The sequence below is a fragment of the Erythrolamprus reginae genome, chromosome 7 (genome assembly GCF_031021105.1).
Source record: "Erythrolamprus reginae isolate rEryReg1 chromosome 7, rEryReg1.hap1, whole genome shotgun sequence".
In the NCBI taxonomy this organism is placed as follows: Eukaryota; Metazoa; Chordata; class Lepidosauria; order Squamata; family Dipsadidae; genus Erythrolamprus; species Erythrolamprus reginae.
In genome coordinates, this window is record NC_091956.1 from 3779763 (window position 1) to 3804831 (window position 25069).

The following is a 25069-nucleotide window of genomic DNA, read 5'->3' on the forward strand; positions in this document are numbered from 1 at the left end:
CAGAAGAGAAACACCGAAATGATCCCGGAAGGCATCTTAGGAAGTTTGGCAAGCGGGCGTCACCTGCAGTCTTGCCTTCTGGCTCTTGCTATCTGATTCCTGCATATTTATATCGTCCAGATCAATTTGGTTGCAGCCCCGTAACGCTCTGCTCCAGCAGGTGGGAGGGAGGCCTCTCACGCCTCCGTCCATCGACCTCCCAACACAAAGCCAGCCTCCGACCGACACCTGAAATTGAACCATTCTCCCCAAGCTTTATTGGCAGTGCATTATTTTTAATCAGGGGTGTCATCAAAATTGTGAGTCGGGTAGCAGCCCTGGTATGGGGTGGTGGTGGTCTCCTGTGTGTCCTCCAAGATGACTTAGGTCCTTCAATGACCTAAGTGCCGGAGCCCAATGTAACAACATTGCCAAAAATCCTTCGGGTTTGGGCAGCATAGAAGTTAAATTAAATTAATAAATAAAATAAATAAATAAAAAAAGCATTAAGAGTTGTCAATCTAATCTTACGTAGCTTCTTCCCCAAAAAACATTGAACTGCTAACCAGAGCTCACAAAACTTTTGTCAGACCAATTCTAGAACACAGCTCACCTGTATGGAACCCGCATTGCGTATCAGGCATAAATACAATCGAGAGAGTCCAGAAATATTTCACAAGAAGAGTCCTTCACTCCTCCTCTCGCAACAAAATAATTTGCTCCACCAAACTTGAAATACTGGGGTTAGACAATTTACAACTACGTCCTCTCCGATCTGATCGAACAGTAGTTCATAAAATCATATACCAAAATGTCCTTCCTGTTGGTGACTACTTTATCTTCAACCGCAACAACACACGAGCACGTAATAGATTCAAACTTAACGTAAACCGCTCCAAACCAGATTGCAGAAAACACGACTTCGGCAATAGAGTGATTGACGCCTGGAACGCATTACCTGATTCTATAGTTCCTTCCGCAAACCCCAAAATCTTTAACCTCAGATTGTCTACCGTTGACTTCTCCCCTTTTTAAAGAGGTTTGTAAGAGGCGCGCATAAGCGCACCACTGTGCCTACCGTCCCTGCCCAACTGTTGTATTGTCTTCTTTTAGCATTATTTACTTACGTTATGCTTATACAAACTACAATCTTGTACTTGTTCAAATAAACAAACAAACAAACAAACAAATAAATAAAAGATCCAACTTTTGTGCTTTTGTGTCTGTTGGTTTATGTCGGAAGAAATCTAGCAGAGCTAATGGGATCGGGTCACCAGTTAGGAGAAATTAAGCGGAGCTAATGGAGGGAACATAGAAGGCCAAGGACCAGCCAGAGAACTCGAGTGGAGCCAATGGGGTCCTCTTCTTACGAACTTTTTTCGCCTTACGAACCCACCACCGCCACTAAGATGCCCTGCCTCCGGACTTCCATTGCAAGTGAAGCGCCCATTTTTGCGATCCTGGGATTCCCCTGAGGCTCCCCTCCATGGGAAACCCCGCCTCCAGACTTCCGCGTTTTTGCGATGCTGTAGGGAAATCCCAGGAGGGGAATCCCAGGATCGCAAAAACGGGCACTCCGCTGGCAACGGAAGTATGGAGGTGGGATTTCCTAGCGAGGGGAGCCTCAGCTAAATTGTAGCATCGCAAAAACACGGAAGTCCTTGAAACCCCACCCCCGGACTTCCATGCTTTTGTGATGCCGCGATTTCGCTGAGGCTCCCCTCGCTGGGAAACCCCACCTCCGGACTTCCGTTGCCAGCGAAGCACCCGTTTTTGCGTTGCTGGGATTCCCCTGCAGCATTGCAAAAACACAGAAGTCCGGAGGTGGGGTTTCACATGGAGGGGAGCCTCAGGGGAATCCCAGCAGCGCAAAAACGGGCGCTTCGCTGGCAACAAAAGTCCGGAGGCGGGGCATCCCAGTGGCGGGGGCTTGGGTTTGTAAGGTGAAAATAGTTTGGAAGAAGAGGCAAAAAAATCTTAAACCCCGGGTTTGTATCTCGAAAAGTTTGTATGGCGAGGGGTTTGTAAGACGAGGTATCACTGTATTGGCTTACAAGGTGGCGTCTAAAACAGAGCTCAATAGTTGCATAGAAAATTAGAAATGCTTGGAGCGAATTTTGCCTTTGAGTGACTTATAGTCAAAAGAAGGATTGGGGTCTGTGTGACATGACAGTATTCTTCCAATATCTGAGGGATTGCCACCAACAAAAGGAGGGGTTCCATCTGCTATCCATAGGACAAGAAGCAACAGATCGAAACTAATCAAGGAGAAGGAGAAATGTCCAAACAGTGGAACTAACTGCCACCAGACGTTGTGGGTGCTTCATCATTGGAGGTTTGTACAATTATATGCCTGAAATGGTAGATGGTTTCTGTTCTGTCGGGCTCTCTGGTAGAATCCTCCCAAAAATACACAGATACAATTTCAGACAAACACACGTTTGAAAATTCAAAACAATGTTTTTTATACCGAAAAATGCAAATAAACCAAGCCCTCTTTTTGTATAGCAAAGAGCACTCGTCTCCAAACAAACTGGTAATTTGTACAAGTCCCTTATCAGTTCTGTGATACTTAGCTTGCAACTGTGAGGCAATTCACAGTCCTTCTTCTTTCACAAAGTGAAACACACTTTGCTCTGGTTTAGTTTCAAAGCGGGGAAAAATCAGCACACAAAAAGTCCAAGTCAGCAAAGCAGTCACGAAACACAACTATCAGATAATCCTCCACAATGGCCAAACCTACAGGCTGCTCTTTATAGCTGCCTCACTAATGACCACAGCCCCACCCAACCACAGGTGGCCTCATTTTCTTTGATAATAATCTCTCGGTTGTTGCTGCCTATGCATCGCTCTCCGCATGCGTGGCTGTATCATTAACTCTTGTTCCAAATCCAAGGAGGAGCTAGATAATTGATCTCCTTCTGAGCTGTCTGCCACACTCTCCTCCTCCCTGTCACTCATGTCTTCTTGGTCAGAGGAGCCTTCATCAGCAGATTCCACCGGGGGGGAGGGCAAAACAGGCCTGCAGCATGTGGATGTCTCCCCCACATCCACAGTCCTTGGGCCAGGAGCTGGGCCAGAACCAACCACAACAGTTTCCTGCCCGAGGAAGAGGTTGGACTAGAAGACCTCCAAGGTCCCTTCCAACTCTGTGATTCAGTTCTTTTGAGTCTATTTGTTTGCGTCAGATGAAACCATGCAGAGCTATTGGGATCAGGGAAGGCAGAGTACCAGCTAGGAGAAACTGAGCTGAGCTAATGGGGGGACATAGAAGGCAAAGGACCAGCCAGAGAAATTGAGTGCAGCTAATGGTGGCTAGTAGGAAAGTTAATGGGGTAGGGAAGGCAAATAGCCAGTGTGGAGAAATTGTTGGCCAAATCTGGTTCTCAGTTTTTATTTTATTTTATTTTATTTTATTTTATTTCATTTCATTTCATTTCATTTCATTTCATTTCATTATTTTATTTTATTTTATTTATTTTATTTTATTTATTTTATTTTATTTTATTTTATTTTATTTTGTTTTGTTTGTTTGTCTGTCTGTCTGCCTGCCTGCCTGCCTGCCTGCCTGCCTGCCTGCCTGCCTGCCTATCTATCTATCTATCTATCTATCTATCTATCTATCTATCTATCTATCTATCTATTTATTGGATTTGTATGCCGCCCCTCTCCGCAGACTCGGGGCGGCTAACAACAGTGATAAAAACAGAATGTAAAAATCCAATACTATAAACAGCGAAAAACCCTTGTCATAAAACCAATCATACATACAAACATACCATGCATAAATTGTAGAAGCCTAGGGGGAAGAGAATATCTTAGTTCCCCCATGCCTGACAGCAGAGGTGGGTTTTGAGGAGCTTACGAAAGGCAAGGAGGGTGGGGGCTGTTCTAATCTCTCGGGGGAGTTGGTTCCAAAGGGCTGGGGCCGCCACAGGGAAGGCTCTTTCCCTGGGCCCCGCCAAACAACATTGTTTAGTTGACGCGACACGGAGAAGGCCCACTCTGTGGGACCTAACTGGTCACTGGGATTCGTGCAGCAGAAGGTGGTCCCTGAGATAATCTGGCCCGGTGCCATGAAGGACACGCATTATTAAGCTATCCAGGACAGGAAGACCATTTCATTCGGATTTATTGGGAACGTTCCAGTTCAAAAGCATCTTCTCATTACAAAGACAGAACTCAAAAGTTACACTCTTTTGTAGTTTAACTCATCAATGGTTTAAGGATGCTCCCTTCTCCACCTTATCTCACATTCCTTTTCTGCAGTTCTCATTATCCTCCGAAGCCCGTGTCTGCCTTGTTGGATTGTGGATTCATCCAACAACCATGATATTAACTTAACAACACCCTTGAAAATGTCCAAAGATACCAGAAGAGCCCTTCACTCCTCCACTCGAAACATAATTCCCTACGAGACTAGACTTTCAATCCTGGGCCTAGAAAGCCTAGAACTAAGACGCCTTAAACATGATTGATTGATTGATTGATTGATTGATTGATTTGTCCAATACACAAATGCATAGGAAGAAAAATAGACATGTAGTAATATATACATAGGAAGAAAAATAGACATGTAGTAATATATATAAGGGTAAAGTGAACTTAGAGGAGAGGATATATGAAAGAAAGAAAATATATATGATAAGTGAGAGAAAGGAAAGACAATTGGACAGGGGACGAAAGGCACACCAGTGCACTTATGTACGCCCCTTACTGGCCTCTTAGGAACCTGGAGAGGTCAATCGTGGAGAGTCTAAGGGAGAAATGTTGGGGGTTAGGGGTTGACACAATTGAGTCCGGCAATGAGTTCCATGCTTCGATAACTCGATTGTTGAAGTCATATTTTTTACAGTCAAGTTTGGAGCGGTTCGTATTAAGTTTGAATCTGTTGCGTGCTCTTGTGTTGTTGCGGTTGAAGCTGAAGTAGTCATTGACCAGTAGGACGTTGCAGCATATGATCTTGTGGGCAATACTCAAATCGTGTTTTAGGCGCCGTAGTTCTAGGCTTTCTAGGTCCAGGATTGTTAGTCTATTTTCGTAGGATATTCTGTTTCGAGTGGAGGAGTGAAGGGCTCTTCTAGTGAAGTATCTTTGGACGTTTTCAAGGGTGTTGATGTCTGAGATGTGGTATGGGTTCCAGACAGATGAGCAGTCGTCTAGGATGGGTCTGGTAAAAGTTTTGTAGGCTCTTGTGAGCATAGTTCCCTCTAAGCTGAGCAGTGAGCAATGTCTCACTTAAAAATCATCATCAACTCAGAGTTTTTCAAACCTGCCCAGAAGCCGAGAGGGAAAGAGTGAGAGGGAAAGAGTGCTGCCCAGTCCCGAAGGGACTGCCGCTCAGACACTATACTTTTCCGCCCACCCCCCAAAAAAAAATTAGAGGGAACACTGCTTGTGAGTAGTGTGAGATTGCCTGAGCAGTAGCTCAGAATGACACATCCTAGATCTGAATGAATAAAATATTCTCATTGAATACTTTGTTCTGTACAAAGTTGAATGTGCACAACACCATGTGAAATGGATTGTCAATCAGTGTTGCTTCCTAAGTGGACAGTTTGATTTCACAGAAGTTTGATTGATGTGGAGTTACAGTAATCCCTCGCTACTTCGCGGCTCATCTTTTGCGGATTCGCTACTTCACGGGTCTTTAAAGGGGGCTTAAATCCATTAAATCCATTGAAAATTTTAAATCCGTTAAAAATTCATAAAATTCTTCTCCAGTGCTACTGTACTCTATTAAAGAAACTGGTAGGACATCACAGGTAGTTCCAGCTGAGAAACATTATAGAATGACTGTTTAATGCAAAGGATGAGTTTTAAAAGTCCAAATACTCGTTAAATACATTAAAAACTATCTTTCCTCTACTTCACGGAAATTCGTTTTTCACGGGTGGTCTTGGAACGCATCCCTGGCGAAAAACAAGGGATTACTGTATACAGTGTTACCTCGATTTTCGCGGGGGATGCGTTCTGAGACCACCCACGAAAGTCGAATTTCCGCGAAGTAGAGATGCGGAAGTAAATACACCATTTTTGGCTATGGACAGTATCACAAGCCTTCCCTTAACACTTTAAAACCCTAAATTACCATTTCCCATTCCCTTAACAACCATTTACTCACCATTATTACTGGTGCTCACCATTGAATGAGACACTTAGTGTTCCTAATATTTATAAACATAATTATTTAGAAACATAGAAGACTGATGGCAGAAAAAGACCTCATGGTCCATCTAGTCTGCCCTTATACTATTTCCTGTATTTTATCTTACAATGGATATATGTTTATCCCAGGCATGTTTAAATTCAGTTACTGTGGATTTACCAACCACGTCTTCTGGAAGTTTGTTCCAAGGATCTACTACTCTTTCAGTAAAATAATATAAAAAATAAAAATATTTTTTAACAATAATTATTTTTTTTGTTATTTATTTGCAAAAATTATTAGTTTGGCGATGACGTATGACGACATCGGACGGGAAAAACCGTGGCATAGAAAAAAAACTGTGAAGTATTTTTTAATTAATATTTTTTGAAAAACCATGGTACATTCGCGAAGTTTGAACCCGCGAAAATCGAGGGAACACTGTATTGTGTTGTTTAAGTGTTCCCTTTATTTTTTTGAGCACGGTATTTAATATTTAAAAAGTTTGGTGACTTTCCTTCTTGAAACCTAGAGCTGAGCTGAAAATATTCTTTGACTTTGCAATTTGCAATTATCAGCCTTAAGTTATTAAGTTATATTAAAACCAGAGACAGCCAGTGTCAAAGGTGAATGTCCAGACAATTAGCTGATCTGAAACAGGAGTGGACAGATTATTAATCCAACCCTGCAAATATGATCAAGTGTTTCCAGATCTTGTCCAGGGATGAGAAGTTTGCAAACGGGTTGATTGACTCTGACGGAGGTCATCGAACGAGGAAAGAATCAAAACAGATTAAACCACGGATCGATGACCCCAGTTAATAGATAGTACAAGGTCTCATCGAATATGCGACCTTGGCATATTAGATGACACCTCTGGCATGGACAGCAATGACTTATGCGTTTTAAGAGATACCAACAACTTGGCCGGCGCCCTGCCTACGTAGACCTCTCAGCAGTATAAATGCCAGGAGCTACCATGAAGAAATCCAGACAAGATTTTTCGGGGCAATTTTATAAACTAAGGCAACCAGCGTTGGTGGCCAAAATGTCTTACACCATGTTGACTCTCTGTCTATTTTCGTTGCTTGCTTTTTCTTCAGCCTGCTACATCAGCAACTGCCCCATTGGAGGGAAGAGGTCCATTATGGACATGGAAGTCCGAAAGGTATGTACCTGGGAAATTTGATGCAGAATGATGGGCAGAGAGGGTGGACACCCTTTGGAATTGATAGACTCCAGACATGGTAGTCTTCTTTTTTAAAAAAATAAATAGAATTTTTATTGTTTTTGTTAGATATTGCCAGGGTGACCTACCCAGACAGGGTAAAAGTCAAAAGTTCAGATTTGTTTATTGCATGTTGATTCGTTGCCTTCTTTTTGGCGCTTAAAATGTATCTTTGTAACTGCCCTATTGCTGGGCTAGATTGTATAAATAGGAGAACTGTCATTATATAGGGCTCTCAATACTCCATTGCTTTTTGACTGAATTGACTACCTTGTCCTGTTGGCAAATAAACCTTGCTTGGTTCAACCTTTTTGAGAGTTATTACATTGGCGACGAGGAGACCGACCCTCCGTGTGTTATCATGGCTACTCCGTCAGTAGTCCAGCCACCTGAATTCTTTGACCCAGAAAGGATGACCTGGACAGCCTACATGGTGTTTTCTCCACAATACATCCATATATATATATACATCCATATATATGAATTGATTCTTAACAAAATACACATATTGATACGTTTTTTTAAACCATATTTTTCCTCCTTAAAAGAGGCTGAATATTTGGGTGCGTCTTATACGCCGAATGTAGATTATTATTTTTTTACGAAGCTTTTTTTTTCAGCCCTGTAGAGGCGCTAACGTTCTTCCCAGATCATTGCAGGATTTTTTCATTACTACTCCCTCCGAATAGTGTTTTTCCAGCCCTAAGTCTTTGCAGGCTTTTTTTCATTACTACTCCCTCCAAAGAATGTTTTTCCAGCCCTAAGTCTTTGCAGGCTTTTTTCATTGTTACTCCCTCCAAAGAATCTTTTTCCAGCCCTAAGTCTTCTTGGCATTTTTCATTGCTACTCCCTCCGAATAATGTTTTTCCAGCCTTATGTTTTTGCAGGCTTTTATTCATTGCTACTCCCTCTGAATAACGTTTTTCCAGCCCTAAGTCCTTGTAGGCTTTTTTCATTGCTACTCCCTACAAAGAATGTTTTTCCAGCCCTAAGTCTTCGTAGGCATTTTTCATTGCTACTCTCTCCGAATAGTGTTTTTCCAGCCCTAAGCCTTTGCAGGCTTTTTTTCATTGCTACTCCCTCCAAATAATCTTTTTCCAGCCCTAAGTTTTTGTAGGCATTTTTCATTGCTACTCCCTCCGAATAATGTTTTTCCAGCCTTAAGTTTTTGCAGGCTTTTATTCATTGCTACTCCCTCTGAATATTTTTCCAGCCCTAAGTCCTCGTAGGCTTCTTTTATTGCTACTCCCTACAAAGAATGTTTTTCCAGCCTTAAGTCTCTGAGGCTTTTTTTTCATTGCTATTCCCTCCAAATAAGTTTTTCCCCCAGCCTAAAGTCTTTGCAGACTTGTTTTCATTGCTACTCCCTCTGAAGATTTTTTTCAGCCCTATACAGGTGATAACACCTGTCAACACCGAAAACTAATGCCTTGAATTTATTACCTTATGTTGGACATTCATTATTAACTGTGCTGATAATGGTAGACTTTTGGCAGTCGGACTGACATTCCTATGATTTCATTACTGTTTCCAGCACGTTTCTTTGTAAATAGACAAATATACATAGTGACTTTGCTTTTGAATTTTCATTGGGGCTTAATTACTGGTTATTAACCAGGCCGGACAGAACACCACTTCTGTAAGCTGCTGCCTGAAAGTTGATGACGATGACATATGCTAAATAATTGCTCAATTATATTTACTAAACATTCGGATGTCCGTCTTTCTCGCTAGTGCATTTCCTGCGGACCTAGGAACAGAGGCCACTGCTTCGGGCCCAACATCTGCTGCGGGGAAGAGCTGGGTTGCTTCTTCGGCACCGCGGAAACCTTACGATGCCAAGAAGAGAATTTTCTGCCAACCCCTTGCGAGTCTGGACGGAAACCGTGCGGGAGCAATGGAGGGACATGTGCTGCCTCTGGCATCTGCTGTAATCATGGTGAGCACATGCTAACCCTCTTCTGGAACAAAAACAGACACAGCCCGGAATTTTGACTCTACGCAGTAACGGGTTCCGGTGCTCAATCCCGGTAGGGAAATCCAGGAGGCACACGCAACTGCGTGTCCACGATGCGCGCACGGACACCCCCATGCAAGATTTGACTCCTGCGCATGCACAGAAAGCAAAATATTGTATGAGGACACTCACAGGAGCGAGATTTTGGTGATTTTTGCCAATTTTTTTGCTTCTACATATGCGCGGAAGCAAAAATATCGCCGAAAATCGCCGAAATCTCACGCGCATGTGTCTCTTCACACAAGATTTCGCTTACTGTGCATGCACTGATGGGCGCGCCCGCAAGACGAGCGACCTTTCACTGATTGTACATCATGATTTTAGTCTTTCTGTGAAGTTGATTTCCTTATCTGGTTTTCCTGTTGGCCAGAGAAAGTTACATTCGCTGTGGTCTAGTATCCAATCTAACCTGTAATTCTCCAAGTTGCAAAAATACAGCTAATCCTAAATTAAATATTTTCCCTTGAATTCTGTTGTTTGTATTGGCTTCTTTACCATCATTTCTGTTTTTGCTTTTCCAGAGAGTTGCATGGTTGATTCCATATGTGATCAAGAATGAGAAGACTCGAGGAAGAACATTGCAAAAACAATTTTAGATTATGAACTGGTCGATAATATCGAAGTGATTGCAACAGATTGTTCTGAAATGTTTGCCAGAAGCCTGCAATTCCTACATTTGTGCAAAATAAAAGTTGAGCAGCCATTAAAATCCACAATGTGTGTTCTCTTAGCTTTCCAATAATCAATAGAGCCTCTTCTTGAGGGTGAAAGTTGGTTGAATGAATGAATGAATGAATGAATGAATGGATGGATGAATGTGTTAAATGTGTAAATAGAGAGCAAAAGGTTTCAATCCGGTCCGGTGTAAATAGAGACATTATTTTATTTAATTAATTAATTAATTGGATTTGCATTCTGCCCATCTCTGACGACTCAGGGCGGCTCACAGCATATTATTATTATTATTATTATTATTATTATTATTATTATTTATTAGACTTGTATGCCACCCTTCTCCGATATACAAGAAACAAACAAAGGCCAGAGTCAGCAAGACATTCATGAAACACAACGATCAGATAATCCTCCACAATGGCCAAACCCACACGCTGCTATTTATAGCAGCAGCACTAATTACAGCAGCCCCACCCAACCACAGGTGGCCTCATTTTCTCTAATAATCCTTTAGTTGTTGCTTCCTATGCATCACTCTACGCATGCGTGGATGTGTCATTAATTCTTGTTCAGAATCCAGAGATGATACAGATGATTGATCTCCTCCTGGGCTGTCTGCCAAACTCTCCTCCTCCCTGTCACTCAGGCCTCCTTGGTCGGAGGAGACTTCGTCGGCAGATTCCACTGGGAGCAAAACAGGACTGCGGCATGTGGATGTCTCCCCCACACCCACCTCCACATTCCTTGGGGCAGGAGCTGGGCCAGAGCCAACCACAACACAAACATACCATTCATAAACTGTATAGGCCTGGGGGAGAAGTCTCAGTTCCCCTAGGCCTGGCGGCAGAGGTGGGTTCTGTGGGTGTGGCTTATTTTGTGGGTGTGGGTTACTGGCCATGTGACCAGGTGGGAGTGGCTTGACGATCATGTGACTGGGAGTGGCTTAAAGATAATGTGACTGGCTTAAAGGTGGGCAACTTGGCGTCATAAGCTGACGTCCAGTTGACGGTTTGGGTTAGGGTGCCTGGCCTCTCCTCACCTCAAAGAGATACAATTTCCCTATCTATTTACTATTGCTGAACATCCAAAATATACTACTTAATTTAAAAGTCAACACAACCCAATCAACATCTAAAAAGCCACATACAACAGTGAGAGTAGACGGTCTAAACTTCCAGTCTGCAGGCCGGATGAGTCACATGCTGGCCATGCCCAAGCCCAGTTTGGCGAAGGGGTAGCATCACAGCGTGTTAATATAAGGCAACTGGCAGTTGGAACACAGTTCTTTTCAGAGGGGGAGGGGGAGTAAAATGTCTAAACTTCCAGTCTGCAGGTTGGATGAGTCATGTGCTGGAATGCCTAACTCCTTTGTGTCAAAGAGTGTTAATATAATATAATACTATATAAGGTTATAATAATCTGATGGTCATTTAAAAAAAATCCTTTCTTAGCAAGCATCTAGAACATATGGGCTAAGTTTCAAGTTTGTAAGCTTTACAGTTCTGGAGATTTTGTGATGCGTGAGTGGCATTTGGCTTTTATAGAGAGAGAGATATTTACCTTGTGCAGCAATGAACCTATTCTTCTCCTGATAACCCTGCAAGAACAGAAGCAAGATAGGAATGGGGGGGAAAAGCAAAGGTTTAATTTCTGGTGTTGGTCAAAGACCAAAAATTTTGGCATCTTCTCCCATGGGATTAATTCTTTACTTTGCAAATATTGTCACTGCATACAAACTACCTTACAGCCAGGAAAAATAAAGATTTATCTGTGGATGATCTAGATCTACAGGTTAGAATAGAATAGATGAAGATGACAACGAGAATCGACAGCTACTTTTCTTCCTTCCTAAAATACCTGAAATCTCCCAGAATGCAGGCAGTCCTCAAATTACCATATTTTGCGGAGTATAAGTTGCACCTGAGTATAAGACACAGCTTAGTTTTTGGGGAGGAAAATAGGGGGGGGGAAATCAGCTTACCAGGTATTCATCTGGTTAGTGTCCTTAGTCTGGTCAGCTTCAGCACATTATTTTATCCCCTGGTTAGGGCTTTTAAAAAAAACCTTATTTGGAGAGAGTAACAATGGAAGAGCTTGCAAGCCAGTAAGAGCTGGGAAAATCATTAGCATCTGGAAAGAAACATTTGGAGCAAGTAGAGCAAAGACTTACAGCTTGGAAAACATTCTTCACAGAGAGTAACAATGAAAGAGCTTGCAAGCCAGTAAGAGCTGGGAAAATCATTAGCATCTGAAAAGAAACATTTGAAGCAAGCAGAGCAAAGACTTACAGCTTGGAAAACATTCTTCACAGAGAGTAACAATGAAAGAGCTTGCAAGCCAATAAGAGCTGGGAACATTGTTAGCACCTGGTTAGGGCTGGAAAGAAACTTATACAAAGCAAGTTATAGCAATGAAAAAAACCCCTTATGACTTGGAAAACATTCTTCACAGAGAGAAACTATGAAAGAGTCTGCAAGGTAAGAGCTGGGAATATTGTTAGCAGAAAGTTTGGGCTGAAAAAAAAGCTATATTCAGAATATAAGACGCACCCAAATTATCAGCCTCTTTTAGGGAGGAAACAGGTGGGTCTTATTCTCTGAAAAAATACAGTGTGCCCAGAATTGAATCCAAAACTTCAATGGCTAAGGGACGCATTGGTCGAGTGAATTTGGCCCCCTTTTAAGACCTTTTGTGCCACCGTTGTTAAGTGAATCCCCAGAGGTGTTAAGTTAGTAACCCCGGTTGTTAAGAGAATTGGGGTTCCCTGTTGACTTTCCTTGTCATGAGGTCACAAAGTGGGATCACGAGACCCTGCACCCCATCATAAATCAGGTGCCAAGTCTTTGACTTTTGATCATATATGTTGTGTATATGTTTTTATTGGTTTGTCTATGTTGTTTTGTTTTTTCTTTTCTTTTCTTTTTCTTATATTTTTTAATGTATAAAATTATAAAATATTTAAAAAAAATTTAAAAAGAAAATTATATGAATCTACAAGAAAGTCAACCTTTACAAGGTCTTGATTTTAATGCAGAGAAAAAAAAACTGGAGAAGTGACCACTGATAAATGGAATTCTACCGGTTTGGATTGGTTCAACTGAACTGGTAGTAAAAAATGCTACAGATTCGGGCAAACCAATATATACTGTATATCCCACGATCAGCTGTGCCGCAGGATATAGATTAGCTAGAAAGCAGGTGTTCCCAGTCTGTGTGGGCTGTTCCTTCTGTTGCTATTCTGTTTAACTCTTGCATTACCAGTTACCAACTCTTGCATTACCAGTTATCACTCCAACACCAAGAATCAGATAGCAAGAGTCAGAAGGCAAGACAGCAGTTACGTCCACTTGCCAAACTTCCTAAGATGCCTGCTGGGATCCTTTCGGCGTTTCTCTTCTGCCTTCTCACTTTGTCTTCAGCCTGCTACATTCAGAACTGCCCCCGAGGAGTTAAAAGCCCCCTGCACAATGAAGAAATCCGACAAGTAAGGCAGAGAATCGTTCGTGTTTCTATTTATCCCTCCTGTCTTCTTTTCCTTCTCTTTTTTAACAAATAATTTTTATTGATATATAAACTTTAAAAACAAAATTCAAAATAATAAGAAAAAAAATCACAGAAAAAGAAAGAAAACAAAAAAAAGACCTAAGAAAAAAAGAAAAAATAACATTATAAAAAACATATCGAGACCATTGGCACAACAAATATACATAGACATCTATTGATCCTATTACGGTACACATATCGACTCCTATTCTATGGTTTAACATTTCCTTTTGTTAACTTCGCTATTCATTTTACATCAATTAGCGATTTGATTATAACATCCATTATTCATGTACATATTTCTCAATTTTGGTATTAATATTGTATATTGTCAACATTATCATTATCATTATCATTACTGTTGTTATATATATTTCTTCAATTTTTGTGCATCATTTTGTTTTCTTTTGTCAAGCCACTCGCAAAGTAAAAAACATTCACCCATCAATCATACAACAGTTAGGCCGGAGCAAGATGCTGATGCTCAACGGAGATCCCAATTTGTATGGAATTGTAATTATTTCTTAAATATTTGCATGGGATGTACTCAGTAAAGTTTTGCATTTAGATATTGGATCGTCTTGACCGTGCTTGCTTTGGTTGGGTTTGTCAGCTGGAACGCTGATACACTGGACTCTATTATTCGGGTTCTATTCTGATCCTATCGTGATGGTTTTCTGTAAGTTGCTGCCTGAAAATTGATGACGATGACGTATGCTAAATAATTACTCAATTATATTTACTAAACATTCGGATGTCTGTGTTTCTCGCTAGTGCATTTCCTGCGGACTTAGGGACAGAGGCCACTGCTTCGGGCCCAACATCTGCTGCGGGGAAGAGCTGGGTTGCTTCTTCGGCACCGCGGAAACGTTGCTGTGCCAAGAAGAGAATTTTCTGCCAACCCCTTGCGAGTCTGGATGGAAACCGTGCGGGAGCAACGGAGGGAGGTGTGCTGCCTCTGGCATCTGCTGCAATCATGGTGAGCGCATGCTAACCCTCTTCTGGAACAAAACCAAATGCAGGTAGTCTTAATTTATGTCCATCGCCAAGCCTGGAATTTTGATTATACGTCACGATGGTTTTTAAGCGGACCATTTAAGCAAACAGGGTGCCTGATTTTATTATCTATTTTACAGCGGTTGTTAACTGTACCCAGCAAATATAAAGCAACCCCATTGCTATTGATAGTTTTCACAGAAAATCAAAATATCAGTTTCTGCCAAGCTGTCAATCACAGATGTGCGACTGCGGGACACTGCAAATGACTGTAAATGGGGACCAGTGGCCATGCAGTGATTCCTTCAACAACGGTGGCAAGAAAGGTTATAAAATAAGGCAAACCTCATTTAACAACCATTTCACTTAGCAAGTTTGGACATATGCATCCGTAAGTTGAGGACTATCTGTAGCCAAAAATTGCTCCCAAACATTTTGGAGCAGCCTAAGCCAGACTTCCTCCCTGCTTTACTAAAGTGTAAGAAGTGGGAGAAAATTCTACATCAAATTTGCAAGAGTTTGTGATTATAGCAAATTCCAATAAAAATGATTTTAATTTTTCTGTGATTTCCTTATCTGGTTTTCCTATTGGCCAGAGAAAGTTACATTTGCTGTGGTCTAATATCCAATCTAAGCTGTAATTCTCCAAGTTGCAAAAATACAGCTAATCCTAAATTAAATATTTTCCCTTGAACTCTGTTGTTGGTATTGGCTCCTTTACCATTACTTTTGTTTTTGTTTTTCCAGAGAGTTGCATGGTTGATTCCATATGTGATCAAGAGTGAGAAGACTCGAGGAATAACACTAGAAGCTTAAAATTCATACATTTGTGCAAAATAAAAGTTGAGCAGCCATTAAAATCCACAGTGTGTGTTCTCTTAGTTTTCCAATAATCAAGAGTCCCTTTTTGAGGAAGATGGGTGGTTGAATGAATGAATGAATGAATGAATGAATGAATGAAAGAATGTATGAATGAATGAGTGAGTGAGTGAGTGAGTGAGTGAGTGAGTGAGTGAGTGAATGAATGAGTAAATAGAGAGCAAAAGTTTTCAATCCAGTCCGTTGTACGTAGGGACATTAACATAACCACCGTTCATTGATGAGCAGAACCAACAACTGCATCGGTTGACGTTTGCTCTCTGGGGTATGTTGATAAGCCCAAGTTTCAGTCATTTATTTTTATTTATTTATTTATTCATTTGTCCAATACACAAATACATAGGAAGAAAAATAGACATGTAGTAATATATATAATGGTAAAGTGAACATAGAGGAGAGGATATATGAAAGAAAGAAAATATATATGATAAGTGAGAGAAAGGAAAAACAATTGGACAGGGGACGAAAGGCACACCAGTGCACTTATGTACAGCCCCTTACTGGCCTCTTAGGAACCTGGAGAGGTCAATCGTGGAGAGTCTAAGGGAGAAATGTTGGGGGTTAGGGGTTGACACAATTGAGTCCGGCAATGAGTTCCACGCTTCGATATCTCCTGCCAAGTATACAGTTGAGAAAAGCCTCCCCTTCAATCTCGAAACGGTCAAGAAATTCTCGGGTGGCACTAACTCTTTGTCGATTTTGTGTGTTTCGGTAAGCATCTTGGGCACCCATCGCAGCAGCATAAGAACATGACGAGCTCTGCTGAATCAGGCCAAAGCCCATCGAGTCCGGCATTCTGTGTCACACATTGGCCCACAAGGTCCATGGGGATCTTGAGCACAAAGAGAAGGCAAGACCCTCCCTTTCCCTTGACCCCCCAACAAATGGTGCTCAAGGGAATCCTGCCTGCCTCAACCAATATAGAGGCAGCACATGGACATCCGTTTCAATAACCACCGATACGCTTGGCATCCATGAATCTGTCTAATCCTGCCTTGAAGCTATCAAGGCTGACAGCTGTCACAACTTCTTCTGGAAGTGGATTCCATAAACCAACGACCCTCTGGGTGAAGAAATATTTCCCTTGATTTGTCCTCACTTTTTTTACCTATGAGCTTTAAGGAGTGCCCCCTTGTCCTAGTATTGTGTGATAGAAAAAATAATTTTTCTCTATCCACTTTTTCTATCCCATGCATGATTTTATACCCTTTGATCAAGTCACCCCTTCAATGCCGTCTTTCAAGGCTGAAGAGACCAAGACGTTGCAATCTGCTTTCATAAGGGAGGGGCTCCATTTCCTTGATCATTCTTGTTGCCCTTTTTAGCACCTTTTCGAGTTCCATTATATCCTTCTTGAGGTGCCGTGACCAGAACTGTACAAAGTACTCCAAGTGTGGTCTCACCATCGATTTTTACAGTGGCAATACAACACTTACCGACTTATTTTCAATTCCCTTCCTAATCATGCCGAGCATGGTATTTGCTTTTTTTACTGATGCACCCACCGCAGCAGCGTTCATGCCCTTAGCATTCAGGTAACATATTACAACGCACACTTCCGCATTTGGAGGGAAATGGAATGAGGACACTCATCTCTAACTTACGCCACAACACCAGTCGACTTACAGTAGTTTCATTTAGTGACCATTTGAATAATAATAATAATAATAATAATAATAATAATAATAATAATAATAATAAATAATAATAATAATAATAATTTATTAGATTTCTTTGCCGCCCCTCTCTGAAGAAGACTTGAAGTTACAATGGCACTGAAAAAAGGTCATTTATGCAGGACGCCCTGCATTTTCTTTCAATGTCTTTCAGTGCAAATTGGGTGCTCTGGGGTGGAATTCCATTTTTGCTACACCACTGCGCTCCCCCCCCCCCACCGCCGCAAGGTCACGTGACCAAAGTTTGCCAAACTGACTCATTTTTATGAAGTTTCAGTGGTGTTGAGGGGCATGTGATCCGCTTTTGCGACCTTCTGACCAGCAAAGTCAATGGGGAAAGGCAGATTCGCATAATGACTGGGTCACTAATTTAACAACTATAGTGATTCCCTTAATAACAGTGGCAAGAAATGTCCTAGAGTGGGATAAAATTGACTTGACGTCTTGCTTAGCAACAGGAGTCAATTTTATGGTCGTATGTCGAGGACTACGGGTATTGGCCAGAATTCCTAGAAGGACACTCCACTCTCAAACGCGCCCAGGTTGCTTCCGGGATTGAGATGACGCTTTTCCGCCGCTCGACCGGAAGCTCTCCGCGCGTCCCATCATTCCTGACGCAACTTCCGGTCTGCGAGCTCGGAAAGTAGAACAGGCAGCATTTCTGCTCGTTCTTCCCCTTGAGGTCGGCGGGACTGTGTTTCCCGGCGTCCCTCGGGCCACTTCCGGATCCGGCTCGGGCTCGATTTCCGGTCGACCTGCGCCCGCGCTTCCCGTCCGATGCTGGCGGCGGGGCTGAGGGGCCTTCCCGGCCTGCTGGGCCGCGGCGCTCCGAACCTGGTCCCCTCTCGAGGCCGCAAGACCCGCCACGACCCTCCGGCCAAGTCTAAGGCGGACCGGATCAAGGTGCCGCCGCCCGTCGACCCGGCCGAGCTGCTGGTCGTCATTGACCGTTACGAGCACCACTGGCGGGTGTTGAACGCCCTGAGGTGAGGCCCTCCGGAACCGCTGAGCCCATCATTCCCAGCAGGGAAGATTCTGTGAGGGTCTCCTCTGTCTATTTATTATCTACCTATATCTGTCCATCTATATCTATCTATTATCTATCTCTCCGGCCGCCCACCCATCTATCTATCTATCCGTCTATATTATCTATCTATCCTGTCTGTCTGTCTGTCTATATCTATCTATCTATCTGTTGTCTATATGTATTTATTATCTATCTGTCTGTCTGTCTGTCTGTCTATATCTATTTTATATATATATATATATGTATATGTATATATGTATGTATCTATGTATGTATCTATGTATGTATGTATATCTGTTTATCTGTTTATCTATTAACTATCTATCCATCTGTATCTATTTATTATCTCTCATAAGAACATAAGAAAAGCCATGCTGAATCAGGTCAAAGCCTGATTCTATCCACCTTTTCTATCCCATGCATGATTTTATACCCTTCGATCAAGTCACCCCTTAAACACCGTCTTTCAAGGCTGAAGAGACCAAGGCGTTGCCTCTCTATCAATCTATAGCTATCTATCTTTCTATCTATCTATCATCTACCTGTCCACCCATCCATCCATGTATATCTATTCTCTCTCTCACACACACATATGTGGTATCTGTATCTATTATTTCTCTATCATTTATCATCTACCATCTTTTCATCTCTATTATTCATCAACTATCTATATCTGTCTGTTTCTGTGTATCTGTTGATCTATCTATGCTGTATGTATATCTACCTATTTCTATTATTTCTGTCATTTATCATCTACTATCCATCGTCTCTCTATCATCTGTCTTTATTTAATCTGATCTAGCTATATATTTCTCTATATATCTATATTATCTATATTATTTTTATCTATTATTGCATCTATTTCTCTATCATTTCTCTACTTTCTATTACTTGTCTGTCTATATCCATCCACAAATCCCTATCTATATGAAGCGGGCATCCATATAAATTTGATTCATCTAACCAACCAACCATCATTTTACCTATATCTATTAAATTTATTCCTGCTCATCTCGCTCGAGTGATTCTGGGCAGCTTACAGTAACACAATACCATTAAAAACAAGAAACCGTAAACGGTAACATAATAAGTTCATTAAAATGAATAAAGAAATAGCCATGATGGTGGGGAACGCAAGATCTTTGCAATTACAAACAATTGCGCTAAGATTCCATGGAAACGGTTCCACGGTACTAACCAGGCCCCCCCCAGCTTAACCATCAAGCCCACCATATGTCAGGAATTCTTATCTGCTGGTGTGTCTATTACTGAGCTCTATTTAACGCAATCGTTGTTGGAGCAAGGGAGACTAGGCTGCCCATAAAAAAATTTACCACCCCATCCCTTCGTTGTCTCACAATAACATTGTACCTTTTTTGCCCTCCCCACAGTCTTCTCAAATGAAAGCGCTTAGGGGTGCCAAAAGGTTGTCTTGCGTTTGGGGGCGGAAATCTTTTCTTTTCTTTTTAAAATGTTTTTATTGAATATATACATTAAAAACAGGGTACAGAAAAGCAAAAGGGATATATATAATATACATTCTAACATTTATAATTTACTTATATAGTACACGTAGATGGGGAGGGAGAAAATAAGAAAGGTAGGGGGTTGGGGAAGAAGGGAAAGTGATATAAGGGGAAGGGGGATAGGAAATTTGAGCAGAAGAGGAGTAGTAAATCTTTTCAACAATCTTTCCTATGCTAGATTGGAGATGAAAGAACAACTCAGATTTAAAATCTACGACCTGTGGCATGGGGAAACGGCGAAGCTGAGGAAGAAAACTGAGGAAGAGGAACATCGACGTCTCATGGCCTTGAATGACGCGGAAAATAAGCGTTTACTCGAGCGGAGGTAAAAATCACAGTGTGTGTGTCTCATTCCACATGTCAAGACAGCATCAAGTTCAGGAGTTAGTTGGGGGAAAGATAGTGAGCCGGGGTGGCGCAGCAGGTAGAGTGCAGTACTGCAGGCCACTGAAGCTGACTAGATTCAGATGCAGGTTAGTGGTTCAAATCTCATCACCGGCTCAAGGTCGACTCAGCCTTTCATCCTTCCGAGGTGGGTCAAATGAGGACCCGGATTGTGGGGGCTGACAGCTCAATGTGGATTTTATGCTCTGACGAAGTCAATAGGGACCGACCAAAACTTTTTGTGAACAGTCGGTCGGCTCTTTTTTTCCCTGTCCCTGCACTAGGTTGGAACGTGTCCGGAAGGAGGAACTACTGGAGAAGGAACGCAAGCTACAAAGTGACCAAAACAGGGTCCTGTTTCAGGAGGAATTTCTCAAGAAGAGAGAGGTGGAGGTGCTTCAGTTACAGGTAAAGCAGCCCCAAGTCTCCCATCACTCACCTTCACCAGAACGTTGCAAATTCTGTCTGTTGTACATTGCACATTCTAATCCGTTAAGGCTTTTTTTAACCCCACAAAACTGGTGATTTCATGGCCACCCTTGTGTAACTTCCCCGTGGCTTTTCTTTCTTTCTTTCTTTCTTTCTTTCTTTCTTTCTCTTTCCTTCTATTTTTCTTTCTCTCTTTCCTTCTCTTTTTCTTTCTCTCTTTCCCTCCTTTCTTTCTTCCTTTCCTTCTTTCTCTTCCTTCTTCCTTCCTTCTTTCTCCTTCCTTCTTTCTCTCCTTCCTCTCCTTCCTTTCTTTCTTTTCTTGTCTCTTTCTTTCTCTCTCTCCCTTTTCTTTCTCTCCTTCCTTCCTTCCTTCCTTCCTTTCTTTGTGTGGCAAGCTGTTAATTTATCACCAACTTCTGCACCAGCTTTACAGTATGTATGTATGTATGTATGTATTTTTTGTGGTAAGCCACCCAGGGAGTGAAAGAATCCCACGAATCCCAGCGACCGGTGAGGTCACACAGAGTTGGCCTACTTAGGGTCCCATCGACCAAACAATGTCGGTTGGCGGGACCTAGGGATAGAGCCTTCTCTGTGGGAGCCCCGGCCCTCCGGAATCAACTCCCCCCAGAGATTCGCACTGCTCCCTCCCTCCTTGCCTTCCGAAAGAGCTTAAAAACTCATCTTTGCCGCCAGGCTTGGGACTCTTAGATCTTCCCTTGGCCACTGAATGCCTTAAGTATGATCGCTGAATGTTTGTTTGGTTAATAAGTTGTTTTTTTTAATTAATCTTCTCTTTTAATTGTTTTTAAATTGCAGTATTAATTGGATCATATTATTGTTCTATTTTTATATATGCTGTGAGCCACCCCGAGTCCTCGGAGAGGGGCGGCATACAAACCCAGATTAGATAGATAGATAGATAGATATAGATATATGATAGATAGATAGATAGATAGATAAGATAGATAGATAAATGATAGATAGATAGACAGACAGACAGAAAGATTGATAGATTGATTGATAGATAGATAGATAGATAGATAGATAGATAGATAGATAGATAGATAGAGATAGATAGAGCTGCAATTCTGTAACTAAATCAATTTTATTAGACCCTCTCTTACTTTCTCGTGACGCTGAGCCTTAACCATAAGCTTTTAACGATACAATCTAGTGTCTTTTAAGCTTCGGCCTCATTCTTTCTTCCTCCTCTCCACTGCTCTAGGAAGAATCCCAGAATTTCATCACGCTTGAAAACTTGGACCAGCGGATCGAGGAGTGCCTGGACAAGACGCAGAATTACAATTTTGCCATCGATAAAGACGGGAGAGTAGTTAAGAGGACGGCCTTATCATAGTAGCCACATCTCACCACGGGAAGGAGCCAAATCTGAGGTTTGCCATGAGCAGTCAAGGGGGTTGCGTACAACTTCCACACTATTGGTACCACTCCCTGTGGGTAGGTTGGCAGATAATTCCTGCTTTCCAAACTCTGTAAGTTTGGCTTGGCAACTGTTCTGGCTCTTTTTCAGGAAGAAATGGATCATCTTCAGAGATTTTTTTTTTGGGTGTATGTGTGTGTGTTATTTTGGCATCTCACCTTCCATTGTTCCCGAATTTTAGATCTCAATTTTTGAAAATTCTATATGTGTGTAAAACCGCTTTTCCACAGATTGGTTCCTTCGGAAAAAGGAAGCGTTGCTTAGGGAAGTCACTGAAAAATAATTGACCTTGTTGTCTAGGTTTTTCCGGTTTGCTCTGTAATTAAATACAATATTTTATTTTACCGGTTCTAAACTGTTCGTTTGTCTTTCTTTTTTTTCTTTTTAGAAACATAGAAGATTGATGGCAGAAAAAGACCTCATGGTCCATCTAGTCTGCCCTTATACTATTTCCTGTATTTGATCTTACAATGGATCAATGTTTATCCCAGGCATGTTTCAATTCAGTTACTGTGGATTTACCAACCATGTCTTCTGGAAGTTTGTTCCAAGGATCTACTACTCTTTCAGTAAAATAATATTTTTTCACGTTGCTTTTGATCTTTCCCCCAACTAACTTCAGATTGTGTCCCCTTGTTCTTGGGTTCACTTTCCAGCACCAACTGAATTCTTGGGCGGTTAATTCCTAAGCCATTTGGGACAGTAACAATATCAGCACATAAAATTGTGCCTGCTACACGATTGAGTTTTTTTCAATACAGATAATACTCTGCCTACAAAGATCCCTGAAAAAAAATTACAACGATCCCTGAAAAAAGTGACTTATGAATGTTTTCTGCACATGCACAGGAAGCAAAATCTTGTGAGGGTGTTGTGGTTGGCTCTGGGCCAGCTCCTGCCCCAAGGACTGTGGGGGTGGATGTGGGTGAATCCTCGCAGTGTCAAAGGCCTGTTTTACTGCCGACTGCCTCGGGCAGCGATGTATCGTCAGAAACGGAGTGTCTGTGAAATGGGAAAAAATCTGAAGGAGCGTAGCTGTGACGACTTCACAGCTACTTGTTAATTGCTTTGAGTTTGTTTGTTTTTTTATTATTTCACTGCCTTCAAGTCTGTTTGTTTTACAAGTAAGCCCTTTGACTATAAAAAGAGGGGGCCTGGCAGGCAGCCCATTAGGAAGCCATGTATCATCCTCTTTATCTTCACTGGACTCTGATGATGAAACATTTATTGAAGTACGTAGGCAAAGAGCCTTGAATAGGAAAGAGCAGCTACGTAGGTATCACAAGAAACAAGAGAGTTCACCTGTGGTTCGGTGTGGTTCATCTAATTAAGGCTGCTGTTAAATGGCCGGCCTCTCGGTGTGGAAGATTATCTGTTTGTGATCATGGATTTGTCTTGACCCTTCAGATTCTCCAAGGACCCTTTGCTTTGATATCTGGTCTCTGAACGTAAATCATAGTTAATGAATCCCAGCGACCGATTAGATCCCACAGAGTTGGCCTTCTCCGGGTCCTGTTGACTAAACAATGTCGTTTGACGGGTCCGAGGGGAAGAGCCTTCTCTGTGACGGCCCTGACCCTCTGGAACCAGCTCCCCCCTGAGATTAGAACTGCCCCCACCCTCCTTGCCTCTTCACCTCCCAGAATTCCTCAGCCAGCACTGGTGGACTTCAACTCCCAGAATTCCTCAGCCAGACCTCGGTTGGCCTTCCTCAGAATTCCTCAGCCAACCACTGGTGGACTTCAACTCCCAGAATTCCTCATCCAGACCTCGGTTGGCCTTTCTCAGAATTCTTCAGCGACCCACCGGTGGACTTCACCTCACAGAATTCCTCAGCCAGACCTCGGTTGACCTTCCTCAGAATTTCTCAGCCAGCCACTGGTGGACTTCAACTCCCAGAATTCCTCAGCCAGACCTCGGTTGGCCTTCCTCAGAATTCCTCAGCCAACCACTGGTGGACTTCAACTCCCAGAATTCCTCATCCAGACCTTGGTTGGCTGTCCTCAGAATTCCTCAGCCAGCACTGGTGGACTTCAACTCCCAGAATTCCTCAGCCAGACCTCGGTTGGCCTTCCTCAGAATTCCTCAGCCAACCACTGGTGGACTTCAACTCCCAGAATTCCTCAGCCAGACCTCGGTTGGCCTTCCTCAGAATTCCTCAGCCAACCACTGGTGGACTTCAACTCCCAGAATTCCTCATCCAGACCTTGGTTGGCTGTCCTCAGAATTCCTCAGCCAGCACTGGTGGACTTCAACTCCCAGAATTCCTCAGCCAGACCTCGGTTGGCCTTCCTCAGAATTCCTCAGCCAACCACTGGTGGACTTCAACTCCCAGAATTCCTCAGCCAGACCTCGGTTGTCCTTCCTCAGTATTCTTCAGCCAGCCACTGGTGGACTTCAACTCCCAGAATTCCTCAGCCAGAAATTCAGGGAGTTGACATCCACTTGGCATCAAGCACCCAAGATTGAAAACCCCGCTCTTATATTCTCCCGCAACGGCTACGAAACAAAAGAGACCGTCACTGACGCACGCCGAAGGACGCATTCAAAAATCAGCTTCTTTTATTTTGTGCTCTGCCTCGAGATAAGGGACGGCTTGATTTTGGTGTGTGTGTGTGTACGTCTGTATAACAAAACGCTTGAGAGGTAGCTTCGAGGAAACGGACCCCGTCCCCCGAATCTGCACTCAAAATCACCAGCCGCTCTTGTCCTTAGTAGCAGTCAACGGCATCGCTGCTCTTCTGCACACCCAAACTCTTCGTTGGTCACCAAGAATTGGTCAACATCTTCTGCAGCTCCTTTCCCGACCTGGGTGGGCTTTTGAATGCAGGAAAGACCTCGTGTGAGCTGGAAGGGTCCATGGGCTCCCTTGGAGATAAATCTTCTAAAGGTAGTTTTAAAAGTTTTGTCCTGAGCTCCTCCCTACGAGACGGTCCTGGCTCGGATAGAAGAACTTGGGGGAAGCGACTGACAGGCCGAGAGGCAGGAATACGGAAGCCCAAGCAGACCGGACTGTTGCCTTAGCAGCCAGCAGGGGACGGAGCAAAAGAATACACAGCCATGAGGATGAAATAGACCATCACCAGCACAGTACCTGGGTGGGAGAGAGAAAAAACAA

The 25069-nt window shown here is 42.6% G+C and overlaps 3 protein-coding genes across 3 annotated transcripts; all 3 read left to right on the plus strand.

The window, feature by feature from the left end:
• Window positions 1-7175: 7175 nt before the first annotated feature.
• LOC139169862 (neurophysin 1-like) lies at window positions 7176-9931 on the plus strand. Its single transcript, XM_070756527.1, has 3 exons — window positions 7176-7295; window positions 9090-9294; window positions 9894-9931. Exons 1-3 carry the CDS (start codon window positions 7176-7178, stop codon window positions 9929-9931), a joined length of 363 nt encoding a protein of 120 aa, XP_070612628.1.
• A 3420-nt stretch (window positions 9932-13351) lies between these two features.
• LOC139169863 (neurophysin 1-like) lies at window positions 13352-15410 on the plus strand. The gene is made up of 3 exons (XM_070756529.1): window positions 13352-13531; window positions 14365-14569; window positions 15334-15410. Exons 1-3 carry the CDS (start codon window positions 13412-13414, stop codon window positions 15369-15371), a joined length of 363 nt encoding a protein of 120 aa, XP_070612630.1. The 5' UTR covers window positions 13352-13411; the 3' UTR covers window positions 15372-15410.
• A 2363-nt stretch (window positions 15411-17773) lies between these two features.
• Window positions 17774-22300, plus strand: MRPS26 (mitochondrial ribosomal protein S26). The gene is made up of 4 exons (XM_070756872.1): window positions 17774-18127; window positions 19873-20019; window positions 20363-20486; window positions 21736-22300. The coding sequence occupies exons 1-4, from the start codon at window positions 17919-17921 to the stop codon at window positions 21865-21867; spliced, it is 612 nt and encodes a 203-aa protein (XP_070612973.1). The 5' UTR covers window positions 17774-17918; the 3' UTR covers window positions 21868-22300.
• The last annotated feature ends 2769 nt before the right edge of the window (window positions 22301-25069 follow it).

Bases quoted from the DNA above. Each gene is read 5' to 3' on its own strand.
- LOC139169862 (XM_070756527.1), top strand. From the start codon at position 7,176: ATGTCTTACACCATGTTGACTCTCTGTCTATTTTCGTTGCTTGCTTTT. The intron at 7,296-9,089 runs GTATGTACCTGG...CTTTCTCGCTAG, and splicing joins TGGACATGGAAGTCCGAAAG to TGCATTTCCTGCGGACCTAG. The intron at 9,295-9,893 runs GTGAGCACATGC...TTGCTTTTCCAG, and splicing joins TGGCATCTGCTGTAATCATG to AGAGTTGCATGGTTGATTCC.
- LOC139169863 (XM_070756529.1), top strand. From the start codon at position 13,412: ATGCCTGCTGGGATCCTTTCGGCGTTTCTCTTCTGCCTTCTCACTTTG. The intron at 13,532-14,364 runs GTAAGGCAGAGA...GTTTCTCGCTAG, and splicing joins ACAATGAAGAAATCCGACAA to TGCATTTCCTGCGGACTTAG. The intron at 14,570-15,333 runs GTGAGCGCATGC...TTGTTTTTCCAG, and splicing joins TGGCATCTGCTGCAATCATG to AGAGTTGCATGGTTGATTCC.
- MRPS26 (XM_070756872.1), top strand. From the start codon at position 17,919: ATGCTGGCGGCGGGGCTGAGGGGCCTTCCCGGCCTGCTGGGCCGCGGC. The intron at 18,128-19,872 runs GTGAGGCCCTCC...TTCCTATGCTAG, and splicing joins CGGGTGTTGAACGCCCTGAG to ATTGGAGATGAAAGAACAAC. The intron at 20,020-20,362 runs GTAAAAATCACA...TCCCTGCACTAG, and splicing joins AAGCGTTTACTCGAGCGGAG to GTTGGAACGTGTCCGGAAGG.